Source organism: Musca domestica, unplaced genomic scaffold (genome assembly GCF_030504385.1).
Source record: "Musca domestica strain aabys unplaced genomic scaffold, Musca_domestica.polishedcontigs.V.1.1 10, whole genome shotgun sequence".
Taxonomy (NCBI): domain Eukaryota; kingdom Metazoa; phylum Arthropoda; class Insecta; order Diptera; family Muscidae; genus Musca; species Musca domestica.
Genome location: NW_026712115.1, coordinates 1904166 through 1926836, shown reverse-complemented (window position 1 = coordinate 1926836; position 22671 = coordinate 1904166). Strand labels below are relative to the sequence as shown.

The 22671-nt window shown below is 34.9% G+C and overlaps 3 protein-coding genes across 3 annotated transcripts; 2 read left to right on the top strand and 1 right to left on the bottom strand.

Annotated features, from left to right (window-relative positions):
• Positions 1-8312: 8312 nt before the first annotated feature.
• Positions 8313-13594, bottom strand: LOC101890411 (uncharacterized protein DDB_G0281497). Its single transcript, XM_005178335.4, has 2 exons — positions 12537-13594; positions 8313-12443 (listed from the first exon to the last, which is right to left on the bottom strand). Exon 2 carries the CDS (start codon positions 11969-11971, stop codon positions 9176-9178), a length of 2796 nt encoding a protein of 931 aa, XP_005178392.1. The 5' UTR covers positions 11972-12443; positions 12537-13594; the 3' UTR covers positions 8313-9175.
• Positions 13595-16067: 2473 nt separating this feature from the next.
• LOC101893908 (uncharacterized) lies at positions 16068-17827 on the top strand. The gene is made up of 3 exons (XM_005178356.4): positions 16068-16338; positions 16403-16630; positions 17367-17827. The coding sequence occupies exons 1-3, from the start codon at positions 16219-16221 to the stop codon at positions 17763-17765; spliced, it is 747 nt and encodes a 248-aa protein (XP_005178413.2). The 5' UTR covers positions 16068-16218; the 3' UTR covers positions 17766-17827.
• Positions 17828-19954: 2127 nt separating this feature from the next.
• Positions 19955-22593, top strand: LOC101890237 (exocyst complex component 3). The gene is made up of 2 exons (XM_005178334.4): positions 19955-21134; positions 21199-22593. The coding sequence occupies exons 1-2, from the start codon at positions 20163-20165 to the stop codon at positions 22438-22440; spliced, it is 2214 nt and encodes a 737-aa protein (XP_005178391.1). The 5' UTR covers positions 19955-20162; the 3' UTR covers positions 22441-22593.
• Positions 22594-22671: the final 78 nt, after the last annotated feature.

The window sequence follows — 22671 nt, the reverse complement described above, 5'->3', positions numbered from 1 at the left end:
GATATTCATGATTACAACAGACAGACGGACATCGCTAGATCGTCTTAGAATTTTACGCTGATCCAGAATATATATACTTTGTAGAGTCTATTATAGATATTTCGAGGAGTTACAAACGGAATGACAAAGAAAATATACCCTCCTAGAATGGTGGAGGGTATAAAATTATAAAAGTTCGAGTTGTTTTGAAAACAGAAAATTTAAAGACAACAAATTATTTCTCACTATGTAAAGAGATGCAATAAACACTTATTTTGTTATAATAAAACACATGCAATCAAAAAATAATTTTGAGTTTCTCTGCTTCCCCTGCCCTAAACCAAATTGTTCCAAATTTAGTACCTTAGTACAGTACTATTAAGCATGGCTCAATAAGAAAAGTTGTTCAACTTCAAAGAAAGTGGGAAAAATGCGACTCTGTACTGGAGCTTATTGTGTCAAATAGACTTTAAAGATGTAACAATTGATTTTGTTTATTTGGCACTCTTGTCACAAAATTAATATATGCGGAAAACCCCATAAAACATGAATGAAATATTGAGGGTTTTCCACAAAATTGGACATGAAGGAACAATATTGTTTTATACCAAATCTGTATATTTTGTTGCATTTCTGTTGCATCTAAATTTGAAATAACTTTAATTATTTTCTTTCTCATTCAAAATAATACCATAATACCAAATTGTGCAATTTTAGAATTTTTTGTTGACTTGAAGTTGTAATTTCTAGCTCATTCCGTTTTTTTAATGCAAAGTATTAAATATTTTAGTGTTATATGTATATTTTGTTGTATTTCTGTTGTATCTAAATTTGAAAGAATTTTTAATTATTTTCTTTTTTATTCAAAATTTGGTAAATTGTGCCATTTTAGAAGTTTAGAACATTTTAGAACTTTTCGTTAACTTAAAGTTGGAATTTCTAGCTCATTCCTTTTTTTAATGCAAGATTCTAGCTTCCGTATTTCAACATCTGCAGCACTTAAGTTAAAATTTATTGCTATCGGGTTTTCGATTTTTTCACTGGTTGGGACCACAGTGCAATGCTTCAGTTCGAGATTGATGCTAAATGGATTTAGAATTTTTTGGTGATCAATAAAATGATCCGACGAATATTTGGATGTGTTTCAATCGAAATGCTTGATTTATGGTACAGAGTATGAACTTTTACATATAATATAACTTTCTTTCTCCGGGAATTGTCAAAATTCCAATATTTATAAACAATTTGATCAATAATGCGGAGTCATATTGAGCATTTTGTTTTTTGGCAAAATGTTCATATTTGTGTACATAGCAAAAATAGAAAAGCTAAATTTGTAATATCCCAAATTCTTATACCGAAAATATTCCACTCTTTCCATCTTTCGAAAAGTCAAAAACCCAACTGGAATATTTGAAAATCAAATAAAATAAAAAACTAAAAAAACCGCTAAAAATAATATGACATGAAATTTTATTATTAACTAAACAAAAAGCCGAAGAGAGAAACAATACACTGTTATGTCAATTTTTTTTATAATATTAACAATTCATTATGTGTGTTGTTTAATAGACAAACTAATTTTGCTAAAGTAAATACCAACAAAAATGTATATATTTTATTTACTTTATAAACATTTATTAATTAGAACATAAAACACAACTTAGCAGCAAATATTTGTCTAGACTCGACGAACTAAATGTTCACGTAATCCATATGTATTTCAAAAAATATATTTCACATTTCGCTTCGGTTTGGGAATTTAAGACCAATGGAACATATGTGTTGCATTTGTGCTCAAAATAAGAAAAGGACACATCGCTCATTTAATCAAAGAGTGAAATGTGCGTTTTGAGGTAGAAATTTCTTTCTATCAAATGTTCATGTTGATGTCTGAAGTACTCAAGAAGTTGCAGTTTTTTTCTTGGAGTTTGTCATACATTAAAAAAGCAATATATAGTGCTTATGGAATACTTAAATACTTCTAACCATGCATAGGACTTTTATGGCTATAAGAACATCCCAAACTCCTTATAAAGGTCTTCTATCAATAGATAGCCTTCTGCAGGTCTTCAATTAGTATGAGGCCTTCTACAAGTCGCCTATAGTTAGAAGGCCTTATGCAGCCCTAGAATACCCTCTCTTCCATATTGAAGGGGTGATATCAATGCCTTTCCCTCTTACACCATTCTGAAACGTCGGAGTGTTGGGTATAAAATTGAATACTAACATCTTTTATTCGTATCGCTGCGTCCCCAGTTATGGGCTTTTGCGGCACCTCCTAAGATGATGCTGCATGTGCTCCCATTTTTAGTAAGTCCAGGACGTGTTTGGTGTGTCTGGTTCTTCGTAAGATATTTAGATAAAGTATATTAGTTGTATATCACCACCATTCAGCATTACCCTGACCATGTCTTCTTTATTGAAATTGGAAATAAGTATTGGGATTAAGTTTCTTGTCGCAACTATACAGGTGCCAACCATGTACCCATTTGTGGAGGTAAAAACCCCATACTTCTTACGGTTTAGCCCGCAAATAACTATTGTTAAAAAAAGATATGGTTCCTAGGCTAAGGTGATATCGATAATTAACGCCGAGAGAGTTATCTGGAGTTCGGCAGCTGCGGCCTTGTCAAACTCTTTGTTCAATACTGCCTGTTTTGTGGGAAGCGAAAGTGAATCCTTCGCAACTCAAAGCCTAGCAGTTCCACTCGACTTCTTAGACAGGTACATTCACACCTCGGGCCGCACTTAAGTCTTTACGTAGAGGAAGTCGACATTATTCCGGGAAATTCCAAAAAAATTGATGAAAGGGGATATAATGTCTCTATGATATCCGAGCAGAGAACATGTTCGTTCATCTCCATGGCGAAACATGGCCTAAAACTTGTGGTAGGTAATATCATAGTTTACTGAAGCGTTAGGGGCATGACTTCTAAATGGAGAAGCGACGATTTTGATTACTGTAGGACCTGCCAAGACGGGGAAGAAATTGAGGTAGTCGAACATTATTTTCCCAATCTCTTCTCTTTTCTCATTTTCTTATTTAGGATGGACACAATTTGGCAGAAGGGTCACAACCGCGCGTTCTTTATCCTAACCTAACATTATACAGTCAGTATCCTGACAACAAATCTGTAATACTGATCGGTACGTGAATCGCACAACACACCAGTGTTTATGTGGAGATAAGCACAGCATTACGGGAGTCGAAACATCACAATCAGTTTTGTTCCCCGAAGGCGGAAATAATCCTTAAAAAATCCTCGTTTATAGCCGCATCAAAATAAAAAATCCGATTGAATTATATTTTTAAAATAAAATAAAATCGTCTAGGAATCCCTTTAACTCCTTCCAAAACTTCTGATCCTTCTAAAGATCGCGAACATTGCGCATTTTTGTGTTCCTCAAAAAAATGTGAAATGAATGAATTGTGTCCTTCAAAGTGTTTTTAAAAAGTACAGGCTTATGGCATATAGACACCGTTGACACATATTATAATTTTTTGACACCGGTTGTAGAATCCATTATGAACCACAAATTCCAAATTTCACACAAATCTATTAGAAAATGTGACTTAAATCGTTAAAATACCGAATATCCGAAGGTAACGTTATATGTGCGCTATAGGAAAACGTGGACCTAGATATTCAATGTTCTGCCACCATAACTAGAACCCATTACAAATTATAAATACCAATTCTTAGTCAAAATGGAAAATGTGGGTAAAACCGTCAAAACACCGAACCGTTATACGCGGGCTATATGAAAACGTGAACCTACAATGTGAATGCATGTCGGAGTTAGAACCCATTACGAACTACAAATACCAATATTTAGAAAAATCCGTGGAAAAATGTGGATAAAACCGTCAAAACACCGAATATCGGGAAGCACCGTTACATGAAGCTATACGAAACGTGGATCTATATAACCAATATTCTATCACCTAAGCTGGAACCCATTACTAACAAAAAATACCATTTAAAAAAAAAACCGTGGAAAAATATGGCAAAGATCATCAAAATACAGAATATCGGGAGGTACCCTTATATGGTTTACCTATATATACAATGTACCGAAACTGGAGCTAGAACCCATAACGAACTACAAATATCAATTTTTAGATAAATTGTTGAAAACATTTAGCTATCAAAAAACGTGGACTCATTTTTAATACCAACCATCCTAGACACAATACAAACTACTGTGCCAAACTTAAAAGCTCTACGTCAAAAAATATTGGCTGTATCGTGATTTCAACAGGCAGAAGAAGAGACAGACAGACAGACGGACATTGTTAAATCGACTTAGCATTTCATGCTGGTCATGAATATATATACTTGATGGTGTCTATGGCGAATATTTGGAGGTGTTACAAACGGAATGATATATTTAATATAACCTCCTTTCCAAAGTTTATGAAAGTTTCCGAGTCCACTGAAATGATCCTATTATATTGATATTTAATTCCTCTGTCTCTCTCCCTCTCTCTCTGGGAGTCCATTTAAAAATCACTAAAATGGTCTATGTTTATGGACCTTGTGGATTCTTTCAGAAAATTTTAAGATCCACGTTTGTGTTCGTATTTGGTATTTTTCAAAAATCCCTCAAAATCCAATTTTATGCAGGACTTTTGGTCCATTCAATTTCGTTTGCGTTTATGAACCCCTGTGGGTTCTTCGAAAATCGTTAAAAAAAATCCACATTTATATATGTCTGTGTCTCCTCCACCAAATCCCACTCACTCCTGTTCCTCTTAACTCCCCATTTGCCTATCCAAGTATGCAGAAAACAAAAAAAAAAAAGAAGAAAACGTTGTTAAGATTTGTTTGCAAAAAAAGCTATTCTCTAACAACAACAGCTATACATTTTATAAAAAAAGAAACATGTGTATAGGCTGCAAGTAAAAGGAAAATAGCAACAACAACGGCAGCAGCAAAAATAACTTTATCACAAAAATCGTGTGAAAGCGATAACTACTTTAGTTAAATTTGATGTGTTTGCTTTAATGTTTATACATGCATGTATGTAGAAATGTGTAGCGGTTGTTATGCCAGAGTATATTCATCAAGTCAGTTGGTGTGGTGATACACATCTGAAATTGTTAATGATGAAGAAGAAGAAAAGCAAACAAAAAATAATCTTGAGAAGTTTTTATTAATTTTTTAAATAAGATAGGAATTAGTACCTCTCCCCATCTCTACAGTTTTAAAGTATGTATAATACTGTTAATTTATTAAAAAACAAATGAATGTGTTGTTGTTTTAATTTAAAAAATTTTATTACATTAACTAAAAATAGAATTAAAAAATACATATTTAACGACATATATGATAAAAAAAAACATGTTTATGGTACTCGCGTGGCTGTCCAAACATTTGTAAAAGAATTCGGAGCACTATAATAAAAAAAAACAACTTAGTGAAGACTTTTGGTTTTTCAAACTATAGCAAAAACTATGTTTACAGTGTCCATTTCTTTCTTTGCCGGGCATAAGAACCCGATCCAAGCGTTCTCATTGGACCCCCTAAAAATATTAAAAAGTATACCTTTGTTTTCTAGATTGAGTCCTTCAAAAACCACATTCATCGATCTCTTTTAGACCTTCTCACTTTTGTAGATACCCTCCTTTGATCCTCAACAGTTTCAAAACTCCAGATTTTCATTTATCTTTCAAAAAATGTTTAACATCTTGTCATCTTCCTTATTCGTGCGCTCTGTTCCTTAAAAATAAAATGCCTATATAGACTGAAAAAGAGCGAAAATTGCGAGAGTTGATATATAGAATAGGACTGGCTGAACAAGTGGGCTAACACAGTACGTACATATCTACATCTTCATGATGAAACTTCTTCAAAAACAAGCAATGTTGAATTGATGGATTTATGATCACAATTTCTTTGAAAACATTCTCTTATTATTTCGCACTCCACGTTTTGGATTTAGGTTATTTTATGTTCACTCGTTTTTGCCTTAATTTTATTCCCAGGCATTATCTTAAACAAAGTTGTCAGCAGAGATAAAAAGGAAATTAAATTAACAAATAGCAAGACTGCTCTTGCTAATGTTACTTCAAACAGTGAAATGGGAATAGGTGTTCTTAAACAGATACGAGAAAAAGAAAATGATCCTAACGTGAAATATTATTAAGACGGTTAAGCGTGTACTTAGATTTTTTTGGGGGCGTGTGTGGCGGTGAATGTGTTTCCCAGAAATATTATCGAATTCTTCAAGGCAAGGCGGGCAATCAAATCAAATCTCAATTTCTTAATGCTATTTGATTGATGATTTATAATAGGGTTTGCTTGGCTACCACCACACGCTCTCCCTCTCTCTCGCTCCAGACTGGGGGTACAACACACAGCTCGCACACACAACTTCTCGTTTTTTTTTTGAACATGGTGATGATAACAAAAGTAAACCTAACAAATGAAAAGAAAAAATAGCAGCAACAACAATGCCCAGCAATTAAATAAATTTATGATGATGTTGTTGTGGCGGTGCATAAACTTACTTTGCAATTTTGAAATGAAAGAAACAACAACAAATCGTCGGATATTAAGTTAGGAGAGTTTTGTTTTTTGTTTTAATTTTAAAAATGTATTTTTTTTGACTTATCGTTTTCTTTTTGTTTCTTAATAAAAATAATCAACAATTGTTCTTAGAGTTAAAAAAAGATAATAAATCAATATCGCTGGCAAATATCGAAACAGCATCGATATTTACAAAAAATATATATTGCATTTCAACGAAAAATAGTCGTTGTCCCAAAAAATATTTTTTTTCTTTCCTTAATATGTTAAATAGTACATTAATGTATTCATAACAAACTAGTGATATGGGGGTTGTTTTTTTTTTTTCAGTTTAGTTGACGCTATCATTGTTACAAAGATTCGCGCGATACTGTTCGGAACGACTATTTCCTATGTAATATAGTTTGGTAAAATGAATTTGCTTTTTCTATATAAACTTAAAAAATAATGCCTTTTTTCTTTGTATATAACTTAAAACAGACAACGAAACAAATAAAAAATACAAAAAACACAATTTTCTTAAAAAAAAAAAATAAAAATACAAAAAAATAATACAAAAAGTTGATGCAAACAAATTTTAAAATAGAATTTAAAAATTTGTCAAAAGTAATTTGGCCGCCGTTCCTTAACAACAATAATAATAATCATAATAATAAAAATAATTATAATTAACAATAATAATAAAAATGTATATGTGTATAATATGTATATGAAGTAGTCATTGCTTTTTCGGTTTTTTGTTTGTTTTTGCGTTTATCTTTGTATTTAAAGTACATGCGTATGGGTATTAACATAAGTCCTATGGTGGATTTGGCGGGGAGTGGGTAATTTTAGTTTAGCTGAATCTGTGCGATTTGTGATTTATCTACAGACTTGAATAACTTTTTTTGAGACCTTTTAAAGTAAGATATAACCTGACCATACGATTGTAATAGCACCAAAGAGTTAATATTGTCCAAGTAGCCCAAGTAACTTCAAAGAATCCCAAGTAACTACAAAGAATCTTTTACTCAAATATATATCAAGAGATTTTTATAAACCGATTCTTGTAATCTTTTCTATTTTTAGCTTAAAATTACTAGTTTATTACGAAGTGAAAAAGTTGCAACTTTTCTCAATTTAAGTACCGAAGAATAACTCAAAGGTTAGACACCTGAAATTCCATAAAGGAACCACCAACAGGATTTCAGAGTGTGAATTCTACATAAAAAATTGATGAAAAATCAAGATAGTTTCTGGCCAGGGGCTGGATTCTTGTTCTATGAATATATGAAATGAAAAATATTTCCTTTATAATATTTTTCATTTGACATTTCATTCCTTTATAAAAGTTTTCATTTCACATTTTCATAGAACAAGAATTGAGGCCCAGTTCTTTCCTTATTCTATAGTTTATGTTTCTGGAAAAACAAGAAAATTAATGAGCATTCTCTCTATTTTAGCTCTACTTCCAGGTTTCATCCATGATCCATTTTGGGAAAAACTTGAAGGGAGATATATCGATAAGAAAATACATAGATTTTATTGAAGAAACTATTTATTTTATTTTTGTAAGTGAATAGCGACGAATAGAATCTACCGATAAAATAAATGAGCTTCCTAGGATTTGCTGTGGTTTTGAAACATTCTATAGATAGACAATTTTCGGAGGTATTTTATAAGCCGCCTGGAAATTTGCTATGTCTAGTGTTCTTTATGCGTTTTTTTATACATGGAAGTCCCGTAGATCTTCTCCCCTCTTTCAGTTGTTCTGGAGGTCTTCTATACAAAGAATAATTATAAAATTGTCTTTGATGGTTAGAACATACAATGATTACCTTTAAATTGTTGTTGTTTAAAAAGAAACAATGGAAAGCGCCTACTTTTCCGCTGAATTATCACTTCCCTTACTCCGATACCGAACTGGAACTTATTTTGTTTTGCTATTATTCTACATTTTAACTTCTGATTTCGATTGAAGAACCACAACATAATCTAGAAAATAAGTTAGATTTAGATAGCACTCATCAAGACAAAATTTAAAAAATCTCGTTTAAGGTTACAAGAATGTATTTTTATAAGACATTTCCAACCTGGAATGAGTTCTTTTTTGTACATTTTCGATCATCCACTCGGGACCATGTCAACCAGGCAATTATCCTAATTTAAACTTTAACGATCTTAAGATAGCAATCCTTTTTTCAAAGTGGAACTTTCGCGTGCCTGACACACTAGTTACCCTTACAACATCCATTGAAAAGTTCATACTTCAACTTCAAACATCTAACAAGAAATCGATTTAGAAAAATTTGCATTGATTCGAGAGTTCGTATTCGGACATTGCGTGTATCTACACAAATAACAAAATTCACCTATAACAAACAAACAAAATAAAAACATAACAAATTAGTATCACATTTCAACAGCTAAACTAAAATTCAAATACATCCCCCCGCCTGTAAAAAAGTTAAAAATTATGGATGGTCGTGGTGTCAAAAACACTCACACATATAAACTACTATACATAACTTATTTTTATTACGTTTTGAGCTACAGTTTAACTACTTTTTTTAACCATCCAAAATGATGCATATTTGAGCAGCGCTAACTTTTCCTCTCGTTTTTTTGTTAATATAGTTGGAAGTTTTTGTGACATTACAGCAGCTAGCTACCTGTTACCGTCAAGGCATATCAATATCCAACGTATCCGGTGATAACAATAACGATTCATTGGGACCCGATGTAACCATGCCCAATTGATCGCCCATAATGGCATGTGAGAGATCTACAGAATGATGATGAGGATGCGTAGGATCATCGTTGTCATCACGCATATGATGCAAATCGTTGTGATGATGATGTTGCGTTGGGTCCAAAGTATCTAAATGACTTTGTCCGTCCAGGGTGTGTTGATGTGATGACGATAGTAAGGGATCACGACCATGTTGTAGGGAGGAAGGCGATGTTGGATAACTGTCGCTATGATGATGATGGTGGTGATAATGCAAATGGCCACCTTCACCCACCGATAATAAACCAAAATTTGGACTGCTGCCCGTACTGCCATTGCTGGGACTTGGAGGACATTGTAAAAGACTGGAACTATTCTGATGATGATTGTGTTGGTTGTGCTGGTGATGTTGCCCAAGATGCAAATGATTATGGGAACAGTTACAACTGCCAATTAAATTACAGCAACTGTTATTTAACATAAGAGAGCTGCCATTTTCATTGGTCCCGCAACAGCTTGGAGAGTTTGTATAGCCACATGAGCCGTTGTTATTGTGAACACCACCAGAGGGCGAGGGCATTGAGGAACCAACACCACCGCCACCACAAACATATAAATCATCAATGGACAAATTGTGGTGACCGCAATCATTACCATTCGATGAGCCAAAGCCATGTAGACTACTCGCCAAACTGTTATTGTTGTTGTTGCAGTTGGTGTTGGGGGAATGAGGAGCTGAGGACATTAACTGCACACCATTTTGCGCCGAAAACATCGGATCATCACCTTGCATTATCACAGGTTTACTATCCTCCATCATATCATCGTTGGTGGTATTAATACTGAGACTGTTTTTAGTGTTGTTGCTGTTGCCACCATTTAGTAGGTTCGGTGGTGGTTTTGTATCCGCATTTGTTGTTGGGGCTGTGGCTTCATTTATCAACGGTGTCGAATGATGATTCAATGAAGAGGCTGCTATCGCTGTGGCTGTCGCCGACGTGGGACTAGGACACTTTAAATATGAGGCACTATTGGTGGGAGCTGATACTGAGGTCACATTGAAATCACTCAAAGGCAAGCCGTGTGATTTGGCCTGCATTTCCAATTCCTTAATGCGGTTGAGCAATCGACGATTCTGCGCTTCGGTTTGACGAAAACGATACTCATTCTGCTTCAAACGGGCCACTTCATGTTTCAGACATTTAATATAGTCCACAGAACTTTTCAATATGGTACCTTTGTTGGGCCGTATATCTCTGACAACCTCATAGTAGGGGTCATTGGTTTTCGGTAGCAACGTGCCCAGCTCCTTGATCCGATCATTTATGTTAAAACGACGACGTCGTTCGATCATATTGTGATTGTCTTTCTTTTGGCGATCCTTGGCCAAGGCACTGGCCTCGACTTCATTAAATGAATTGGGTTCTTGTTTGACTTGAATCTCGGTTGGGTAGCTGCCACTGGGCGTTGTGGCCGCACTGTTATTACCCTCATCCATTTTCATGGTGTCGTTGAGATTGCGCGAATCACAACCATGCAGAATCTCATCGAAATCCAAATCTGCATCACTTTCAAACGATGGTATTTCCGAGTTGCTTGTGGCCACTGAGCTAAGCCCAGGTGACATGGGTGTTGAGTGTAGGGGACTGGTAATACTGCCCGGACCCGAACCATTGGTGGTGGCTAAGAGATTTGTATTACGCATAAGGGTTACCAAGTTGTTTGGATTTGAGCGGCTTTGTAGGGAGTTGGATTTTTTACCATTTACTTTGGAGTTTTGTAATTCAGTAACTGAATTGAGGTTATTATTGTTGTTGCTGTTATTGTAGTAATTGTTGCCGTTGCTACCGACACTAAAGGGTGACAGGGTAATGGCATCATCCATCATGGATGAGCTGTTGGGAGTGTTAGATCCAGCTGGTGTTATGCGCACATGCCGAGGTGAGGCATTGTTTTCATTGTTGCTGTTGTTGACCATACCTCCGCCACCGGTATAACTGCTAGAACGATCCTGTTGATTGTTATTGCCACCAATTAGTTTAAGATTTCCCGCCGAAGCTGAGGCACCCGTGTGTTTGTTCTGAAACAGTTGACCACTCCATTCGGACTGTTTAAAGGATTCACTTAAATACTGACGGACCTGATTCTTTTGTTTTTGTATCACATGGTAACGCGTGGGATTCTCAAGTACTGTGCGCACCTGCAGCACCTGTTGAGGAACATCCACCTCGATATTTTGTAGAGGTACCTTTAATGTCATTGGACTGGAGGATTGTGGTGTGGTATTAAAACTATTGTTGGAATTGTGACTGTCGAAGCGGTTGCGATTGCCGTTGCTGCCATTACTGTTAGCCACAATTTGTGGGGAACTACTTTGTTGTATATTGTATATTTGCTGCTGTTGTTGTTGCTGCTGCTGACGTTGTTGTTGCATTTGTTGTCGCTGCATTTCTAAAGCCTCAGCTTCCCGTTTTTCGGCTTCCAAGCGTTCCATTTCCTGTTGCTGCTCACGTTGCAATTGCAATTTTAGCTGTGTCCTTGAGGTGGGATTGACAGTTTTAAAGGTCGGAATACTATCGGGTCGTATGGATTGCGTTGCAGATTTCAATTCATAGAATTCCACCTCATCAGAATGAGGTCCGGAAACCTTGACCGCTGGCAATACATCTTCCAGCTTGTCTTCATCCATTAGACATTGATAGTCGATTTCGAAGTCGAAATCCAAATCGATCCCTGATTCAGCCATTTTTCCAGTTGTTGCTTTTTGGCAATGATGAGTGTGCGTGCGTTCGAACTAGTTTGTATGAGCGAGTGTACGTGTGTTTGCTGTTATTTAAAAAGGGCTTTATAACAATTGAAGTTGGTGGGGGTGGTGGGTTGGTTGACTCGTACTCGCAATCGCTATCTTGCACTCACACTCACTTTGTTGCGCTCTCTCTCTCTCTCTCTCTGTATTTTGCCAGAGGAACTTTTAATACTTTTAGTTAGTTTTCTTTTTGTTTTGTTTAAAGATATTCCTTTTTTGTTGATTATATATAAAATTCTTTTAACTATACGTCGACGACCACCACTACCTTCGACGCAAACATATTATTTTTCTTTTATTTATTTTGTGTATACGACGAACAGGAGACGACAATGGTGGCGGCAACGATCACTAAAACCATGTCGGCGACCACGACGGACGACCAGACGGGCCAAGTTGGTGATTCTTATATCTTTTTATAATGCCAAAAGAAACAAAAAAATATCTGATAGATTATCACAAAATTTCACTGACTTTGATTTCGGCGTAAGTTTTATTTGCTCACTTTTGCTTGTTAAAAAGAAAACATTTATTGCACCATATTATCTTTCGCCTCTGTTTCTCTCACTTTCCACTCTCTGGTGGTTATGTGCTGTATGTAATTTACGCCTTTTGTTGTTGTTATAATTCTTATTGTGACGGCAGTAAAATTCCTTTACTTTATATTTATTCCACACACCACCAACAATTTGAGTTTCCAAGAAGAATAAAAACAGCCAAAAATACCAGCAAGCAAGTGTTGAAAAAATCCCATTCGAACAGAGAAAATAAAACGTAAAATTAAAAGATGACGATTTGATGAACAACACGGCACGATCAGAAGTAAATAACTTTGACATTCCCCTTCAAGAGGAGAATGAACGAACGTACGGGACGAACATTAAACGACGATAGTCAATTTGAACTGCCATGGGCATTTGAGCATTACCATATCACTAAAAAAAATTATCGAGCCGTGAACAAATGAATGAATGAATGGATTCTCGATTCTCTCTTTCTGGCTACTGTCACTTGTCAACCAGCCCAACTGGCCAGCCAGATAGCTAGGTAGCACAGGTGTAAGGTGGCAACGCGTGCTATGTTTGGGTTATGTAAGTTTACGAGCGAGCGAGCAAACACATCAAAGCTTTTGTACAATTATTTTCATGGAGTGTGCGGGGGACAAGTGTATTTATTTTTCTTTTCTTTTGTTATACATTTCTTTTGATTGTTTTAAAGTATTTTGTTTTCCATTCGTTCGGCACTCTTTCACGACGTATTGTTCTTTTGGTGAGTTTCAACGCGGCAATGTTTGTTTTTTCCGATGGAAAGATCCCGGACTCTAGCACACAATAGTAAGAAGACGAATTGCTCGACTTTACACACGATACACGATCAACTTACTAGTTTTTTAACGTTCACCCCCCAATTGACGGTCTTTCAATGGCAATAGTGTTGCCAGAGGGTTGTGGGAGTTTATGGATATCGATCTTTGGGAATTTTGTAAATTACTAGGAACGTAACAATGGATCTTTTAAAATTTTATTAAATTAACAAATAGTCGTCAGGACAAAACACCTAAACACCATGTCTAGGTTTGAAATGAGAAATCACCCATTATTCCGGGATATCATCAATGTTTCCATTACTAGTTAACCGCATTGGCACTTGTTTCGCCGAAAAGGCGAATTGTGACAGTTATGTTACTGGGAGTTTAAAGATACTTACTGGAAAAACTTGCAATTTAAAACCATTTTTCACTTTCAACATTTAAGAAGTAAATATTATTATATTCATCGAAGTGCATAATCCAAATGTGGTGGTTTACAAATTTGTACACTTTTCGCAGAAAAATGTGAAAGCACTAGAAGGCACCTTATGCGGACACTAATACCTCTAATTCGTCGAATAGTTCATCTATTTAGCAAATCTGTATACTAAAAACTTATGTGGCAACCAATTCTTACATACAACTTGGTCCATATTTTCAAAAACCTTTTCTTTTTCCTTTAAACGAATCCCCACTCTCTAACATAACATCTCAGATATGGCAACATCAGATAAAATCTCTCTGCTTCTTCACACACATAAATAAACAAATTAGCACAAATTAACACAGACGTAATAACAAATTAACACAATTATTACCAATTCAAATTCAACACGATTTAACTCCCTCAAGATAACTTTTATTTTTTGGTTGTTTGTTGGTCGGTCTGGTTGGTAGCACATTTTATGCTCAATGCTCACTTATTTGTTGTTATGTGCATTTAACGGCTTGTCGGCTTGAATCGATCGGCCGAAACTCCACTAATTGGCAATTGAGATGGAGAGAGTAATTGTATTGAATTTATTTTCTTCTTTACGAAATCGTGTTTCTTATAAGAAAATGATCTCCAATTATATCAATACGATATAATTTAAATAAAATAATGTAATAATAACATTCAGTTTGATCATAAGTAATAAATGCCTGTTATTTTAATAAAAATTGCGCTGAAGAGTGCAATGTAATTAATCAGTGCATTTGAAATTGTTAATACACGGGTTTTCCAGTACATTCTAGTTTCGTAAAGTTTTGCATTTTACGGCTTACATCAATTTACAGATGTTCAGGTGGCAACACCTTTCTTGTTTACTCCACAATCTGGTTGCGCATACTTAATAATGCCATGTTCCGATTATCGTTGTTCCATCCATACGTAAATTCATATGCAAATATTTGTTTTATTCCAGAATCTACTAGTTTTGAAATGTTTTTCGATATCAAAAGGTTATCGTAGTAAAAATGTTGACATTCTTGCAGTTCTGTAACTGAACAATTGTTAGGAAAGTAGTTGGTAGATTTCGGTTTGTTCCAGAACTGCAAAAATTTAAAAATGTTTACTACGATAACCGATTTTTCCTTTATTATATCGAAGAAAATTGCAAAACTAGTGGATTCTTGCATGTACTGGAGCATTATTTTTCGTTTATTTTATAAATTTGAATTGTAACGTAAATTTCTACTTTATTCAATATTAGATTGCAACAACAATTTCCCCATCTCAACAATCTCCACCTCTTTCAACACGATTGTTATTATTGTATATATCCTAAATTTCTTTTTACATTGCAATGTAGAATTATTAGAAGGTAACAGCAAACAACAGCAAATACAATTCAACATGGTAGAAGAATATAGGTATACGCGTCGACACAGCTGCTGAGACAATGAACTGTCAAACCAATTTTGCAATTGAAAATGTTAAATGAAAAATTATTTCAATTTGTAAAAATTGTTGAAAACGCGGATTATAATAACCTCCGAATGACGTCGTATAAGAAAACATATAAAAATCTACTTACATTTGAAAAAACATTTACAATTTTTTGACATATCAATGCTTCCAAGCGTTGATGCATCTACCTGTATTCTTCTGCCACGCAATTCAACAACAATAACATAGATATTAATTGTTGTAAATAAAGCTAATGGCTGAAATTCGTAAATATTTTTGCAACGGCCACAAAACACTTTTTTCCATCAGTTAATTTTATTAGATAACTCTTGCTGAGAAAAATGTTCAGTGAGATTTTGCAAACTCTCAGCATTTCGTGACATTTTGAGTTATCGAACAAAATTTTGTACAAAATATAGGGTTATCGTACACACATATTGGGTTGTATAGTCGTTTGTAAATACAGAGTAATTGTTTTTTTAAGACAATAACATGGTAGAAAAATACGCAGCTGCTGGGACAATGGTCTGTCAAACCGAATTTGAAATTAAAAATGTTGAATGAAAAATTTTTGATATTTGTAAAAATTGTTAAAAAAATGGGTATCATAACAAGCTCCGATTGGTGTTGTATAAGAAAACGTATAAAACTCTACTTATTTTTGACAAAACATTTTAACAATTTTGACATATCAATGTTCCCAAGCGTTGATTTATCTACCTATATTCTTCTGCCATGGACAATCATTCAAAATTTTCAATTTTAAAATTGGTTTGACAGTTCATTGTCCCAGCAGCTGTGTCGATGCGACTACCTGTATTCTTTTAGATAGTAAACATTTAAATGACAACATGCTCTCTACTGTCATCGTCACTGTCTAAGACATATAGACACAAATAATTGGCAAACAGATGCTGCAACAAACACAAAAACTTATTTTTTACTTGACTGGACGTTTGTTTACTAATTAAGTGCAATCGTTCAAATATGGACAAAAAACGAATAAAACGAGAGCGTATTCTAAAATGCATTTCACTGTATCGAAAACATGAGTGTTTATGGAATACAAACAGTGCCACATTCCGCCAAAATAGGATGAAGATTAGGGTATGTACTGTTTGTTTTTGAATATACGTGTATAAATAAAACTCAGTCGACCTTTTTAAGCTAGGCTCTAAATGAAATTGGCTACGAACTCAATATGACCGTGGAAGAGGTTAAGAAAAAAATCAAGTCTCTGAGAAGTACGTACACACTGGAAAAGAAAAAGGTGGAGCAGAGCATACTGACTGGAACTGATCCAGATGATATGTATATACCTACCTTGCATTGGTATGGGGAGATGACATTCTTGGATGATCATATAACGCAAAGAAAGCGAAAATCTAGTGTTAATGGTGTAAGTACTTTGTTTCAGTTGTTAATATGTTAACCTTTTTAATATTTTACGTTAATCTGAAATTTAATGGTGAATAATGTGCTTGTTTTGAAAAATGCAAATGACTACAGGATAGAACCATGACATGCTTTCTGGGTCGATCGTTCGATACATGTAATTTAAACCGCCAAATTACACCTCAAGCTGCTGAAATGTATAATTTAAAGAAAAATAAAAGTATAAAATTTAGAAATCAGATGGGCTTACTGGTCGACCTTCTGTAGGCCTTGAACTGGCTTGCCTTCCCCGAGTAAAAAGGGACAGTTCAGTACACTCACAATAGCATTCATCTATAATAGTGTATCATCGTTTATTTAAAGAACATTTTTTATTAGAAGCTCATTGGAAAGAACTTTTATTTAGCAACTGGATTCATAAATGCACCAACATCATTATTATAAGTCTTCATGATTTTCAGTATTTTCATGGTTTATGAAAAGGTCACGCAGGATTTGATTTAATTTTATCAACTTAAAGTCAAGATTTGTTGTTGCATCAAATCCTTAGAGAAAATCAAATCCTTCAAAGAAATAAAAATGTTGGCAAAGTTTTCCTTTACATACTTTAACAAAAACACAGAATTTTACAAAATCAATTGTTTGCTTATCCAAACAAAAAAGAAAATCCAAATAGACTTTCCCAAAATGTTGTGCTCAAATCTCCTTTAGTTTATCGAAAATTTTTTTTTCTATTCCAGGAACATACTGATGAAACAATATTGTTGGAAGACTCAAACACCCAGTCATATGATTCAGACCAAAGCCTAACAATACAGTCGGTTCGTAAAAGACAATACAATGTTGAAGTTAATACAGAACAAGTTGACGAAGCAAATAGAGAAATTGTAAATACGCGTAAAATTGACGCTTTCAGTGCATTTGCGGATAGCATGGCTATGACATTACGCACAATGCCGGAGAATATTGCTTATAAAACAATGGCAGAAGTACAAGAATTATTGTATCATCGAAAATTTGGTATAACAGCTAATGGCGATACAAAATCCCAGAGTGAAAACTACATCATACCCAACATTCAATCGGATACGAATGAAACGGAGGTTTTATTTGACATAGTCAAAGAGGAAATAGACTGAACTTTGTTGCCTAGGTATAGGACTTTATTTTGTTCCATGTGTACAAATAATAATTTTAAAATTTTGTTTTTGTTCTTTGACAATTTTTACAAAAATCGCCATCCAAAATCAAAAATCTGAAAGTTGTAGCCAGCAACTACAACTTGTAATCTATTAATCTGTCGAATAAACCTCAATATCATGAAGCCCCGCTTTTTATGCTGATATGAAAGTAAATGCGAAATAAAAACACGTTCTCAAATTAGTTTATTTACTTGTTTGGTTTTTTTCGACGTGAACCAACATTTTGAAAAACAAATTTGGAATTGTAAATTTTTCGTATTCGCTTTCGTATTTATATAACAAAGCAGGTCATTGTGATTAACATTGGCTCATAAATTTCCTTTCTCATTTCGCTTGTCCACAATAAATAGGAACTGAAAATTATCTGAATATGAAAAATGGAACAAGTTTTCCTTTAGGTACATGACGAAAAAGATTATGCTTTTACCGGTGATAGTTTTTCCATGCTTATTGACATTAATTTTTGCGAAATGTGATATGAGCCACTAAAGTTCAGATTCCAGGGAAAATTGAACAAGACACAACAATATTGGTCTGTTTCAGAACTGCAAAAATGTAAAATTTTTTACTACGATAACAGATTTTCGCTTTATGATATCGAGCAAAATTGCAAATTTAGTAGATTTTTGCAGGTTCTGAAACAGAGCATATGTGTATGGTTTGAAAATATCTGAAATTTTATTGCTCTGTTCCGGTTTTTGCAAGAATCTATCAGTTTTGCAATTTTTTCGATATCACAAGGAAAACCCCGGTTAGCGTAGTAAACATTTTTACATTCTTGCACTTCTGGAACATGGCATATATAAAAAGTAAAAAACCCCAGTTATGGGTGCACAAACTATTCAAAATAGCGTCAATTACTTTTCTAGAAGCAGAGTTATTGGAATAAACCAGAATTATGCAATAAATCCTGATAATGTATGTGTATATAGGCTCAATAGCCTACCCTACCTTATATGTGATTGCATCATGTTATTGTATGGATGCTAAAAATATTGGCCAGGGCCTCAATTCTTGTTCTATGAAAATGTGAAATGAAGACTTTTATAAAGGAAAGAAATGTCAAATGAAAAATTTTATAAAGGAAATATTTTTTATTTCATATATTCATAGAACAAGAATCCAGCCCCAGGTTCTTATTGACACCTAAAACTGGTTCTATGTAGGCATATACGAAGGTTTAATTTATTGACTTATTTAAATCATTATAATGATAAAAACAGAACTTCACTAATATTATGTAAGACTTATGATTATACTGTATGATCACTATTTACAATAAATGTTTGTAGCATTCACGGCAAAATTACAGAAGGTTTTCTTTCGGTACCCTATCCTGTCAAAACATATACACATTTTGTGTATGTGTGTGTATTGTTTTGAAAAATAAATACCTATGGTACAATAAGGATGTAGAACAGCTTCGTAAAACTACAGAAATACAGCCCTGAGGAATATGCCCGCTTCTTGTCAGAATTATTCAAAATTGTAGGTAAAAAGTGGTTTTCAGTTATTTGATATTATTGGTACATTTCTAAAATGAGTCAAATAGCGCGAAAGATGAATGAAATGTCTGGATGTTCTCTCAAGAATATGTTCCTAAGTGTTCAATCTTTCAATTCCATGGCAAATATGGTTAATATTATTAATGCGAGCGCCGCAATTTAAATTTCTTCCATTCATTGATTTTGAAAACATTTTGTTTTTATTTTTCAAAACAACAAATACATACACAAAATTGCCAGAAGACGGGCACACATCGAAAAAAATTGTAATTAGTCGGTAGATCTACCTTACCTTTTTATTGTACCATGATTGCAAACAAATGCACATATGGAATATGAAAGTGTTATAGGCAAATGCAGAATTGCAAGAATGTAAAAGTTTTTACTACGATAGCCAATTTTCCCTTTATGGCATCGAAGAAAATTGAAAAACTGGTAGATTTTTGCAGGTACTGGAACATAGCAATTAATATGTCAAATTTAAACCGCTTTCCATTACTCGATCTATATATCCCTAAAATCAGATGTTAATGCACTGTTTCTAGATCCCTAAAATCAACAAATTTCCAATTTGCTTTTGCTCTTTTTCTATACAGAGAGACCACTTTATAAGTTTGTTGTGCTCCTCTATTCTAAACAGAGAATATTCTCTTCTGTTTTGTTTCAATACTATGTTTATTGGTTAAATTCTTTTTCTCAACTTTCTGTGTTTGTGTGTCATTTGACATGACAGCATATTTGACATATTTGTTTCGTGGACTGATTCTATCTACGTCCCTTGAAAATCTTTTGTTTTTACACAAAAACCTATTTCAAAACCCGGGAAAACATGGATTTACAACAGCTGGAAGAGGAGGCACGCCAGGCTGCTTTAAAAGACATTAAAAACATGCTGCAACGTCCGGGACAGTTGGAAAAAGTTGAACAGTATCGTCATCGAGTGGCCCGAAAAAAAGCTTCCGTTGAGGCACTGCTCAAGACCGGAATGCAAAACCAATTAGAAGGAGTACGGGTTGGTCTGAAACAGCTAAAAGCTTGTCTGGAAGATGTGAGGGAGGTAAAGCGTAGCATCAGTGAAGTGGAAAAGTTAATGCAGGGCGTACCCGAACTATACGATGCACTGGAAGATGTACGTGAGGAAAATACCAAACATTCTCAATTGGCCACTGCTGTGGAGAACATCAAACACATATTGAATGTGGAGTCGAGTGTTCAAAAGACAATGGCTCTAATCGATGAGGACAAGTTGTTAAACGCCCATCAATGTTTGGCTGACTTGGAAAATGCCCGAGATGATTTGTTGTATGAACTGCACAAACAACCGAAGCAGCATGCTTCTGATAGAATAACGCTGAAGACTCATTTTGAGAAAATTGATAGCGTGGCCCAGGCTCTGGAGAAGAAACTTCGTCTGATACTGAGTCGAACACTAAATACGGTACGTAAGGAACCGAAGTACATTGTTACGGCCTTGCGTATAATTGAACGAGAGGAGAAGAACGATCAGTTTGCCCTGCAACAGGAAAAGGTGACTTCATTTAGGCCACCTGGACGTCCACGTCAATGGCGGGCTATGGCAATGAATGTCCTCAAAGAAGCTGTGGTGACACGTATTGAAGGTTCCCGGGTGGAGGAGAGGGAAGATAATAAAATGTGGTTGGTCAAGGACTTGGAGATGCTGCGGCGGAATATTTTGGTCGACTTAAGAGTGGTGAAATCTTTGTGTGTGCCTTGTTTCCCACCGCACTATAATATATTTGAGGAATATGTACGGATGTACCATGAGGCATTGTCGAACTATGTAAGTCAATGTGAGAGGTTATGTGAAAAACGGAGTTTTTTTTTAAAGTTGTTCTCTTTTACAGATTGAAAATATTGCCAGTGGGTTGCAGGGCAATGAATATGTTTCCTTACTTTCCTGGGTCATCAACACCTACCCCGGCTATGAACTAATGCGCCATCCTGACCTAAATGTTAACATACAACAATTGGTGGGTCCGCTATTGCCGCCCAGCCGCCTTCGCACTTTGGAAGATGAATATTTGGGCAATATGCAAAAGAATTTCACTGAATGGATGGCAAATACAGCCGAAAAAGATCGTTCTCAATGGTTCTCGGAAGAGACACCCGATCAAGCTGAACAATATTATCACAGTCCTGCAGCAGTGATACTTTTTGAAATGATCAATCAACTGCTGCAGGTCACTGAAACAATACACAGCGATTTGACATTCAAAGCTCTTGTCATGAGCGTACGACAGTTGGATATTTTCGGCCAAACTTATTTGAAATATGTGGTCGAGTTGAAGGAGCACCACTTCCCTAAACGTGATCAAATTAAATTTTTTACCCATCACATAATAGCTATTGTGAATAACAGCCAACAGATTTTGGATTTGGCCCAACAGCTAAAGCAGAAATATTGGCCCAATGCTCGTACCGAACATTACGAAGATTTTGAAAAATTGCTTGAAACATTCCAACTTATTCGTACACAAGCAGCAGGCTACCTACTGGAAGAGGCCTTTTTGGATTTGGATGGCTATTTCAATGAATTATTCAAACCAGAATGGCTGACATCTACTATCTCCGTAGATACCATATGCATAACGTTGGAAGACTATTTTCAGGATTACAATCATTTGACGCCTTGCAATTTCGAAATGGTCATCAACGAAGCTCAAAAACAATTGGCCAAACGTTATATACGCGCCATGCTTTCGAAACGTCTATCCCGTCCCACATCCGACTGTGAAGCGATAAAAACCAAGATCACTCAAGAAGCCAAGCGTCTGGAGAGGTTCTTTGAAAAAATCGCACCGAATCTTTCGCTAAACGATTCTCCCTTGAAATTAATTTCAATGCTCTCGGGACTTTTGGTGTGCGATCTGGAAGTTTTACTCCTAGATTTACACACTCTCTTGGGTAATTATCCCTCTTTGACAGAGGAACAAATTGTACGTCTATTCTATATTCGTAACGATGTTAAAGCAGCCGAAGTAAGACAGAAAGTACAGGATGCAAATCAATCGAAGAAACCGATGGTTACAATCGACAAGCAAGATTTGATATTTAAAGAAATTGTGTTCAACGATAAATTGTGGTAAATATAATAAATATTCCTTCCTAAAAATGTTACACCGGCAGACACAAGGTCACCTGCAAACGTGTGTACTAGTATTATAATACATATAAAACGAAATGTAAAAGGGCATAACAATAAATATTTTATAAAGTCAATAAAATGTTTATAAAACATAGAGTGATGTTAAATCGATTGTTAAAAGAAAAAATAACCAGACTGAAAGAATATAAATTAATCTAGAGGCCATAAAAGA

Bases quoted from the DNA above. Each gene is read 5' to 3' on its own strand.
- LOC101890411 (XM_005178335.4), bottom strand. From the start codon at position 11,971: ATGGCTGAATCAGGGATCGATTTGGATTTCGACTTCGAAATCGACTAT.
- LOC101893908 (XM_005178356.4), top strand. From the start codon at position 16,219: ATGGACAAAAAACGAATAAAACGAGAGCGTATTCTAAAATGCATTTCA. The intron at 16,339-16,402 runs GTATGTACTGTT...TTTTTAAGCTAG, and splicing joins AAAATAGGATGAAGATTAGG to GCTCTAAATGAAATTGGCTA. The intron at 16,631-17,366 runs GTAAGTACTTTG...TTTCTATTCCAG, and splicing joins GAAAATCTAGTGTTAATGGT to GAACATACTGATGAAACAAT.
- LOC101890237 (XM_005178334.4), top strand. From the start codon at position 20,163: ATGGATTTACAACAGCTGGAAGAGGAGGCACGCCAGGCTGCTTTAAAA. The intron at 21,135-21,198 runs GTAAGTCAATGT...TCTCTTTTACAG, and splicing joins ATGAGGCATTGTCGAACTAT to ATTGAAAATATTGCCAGTGG.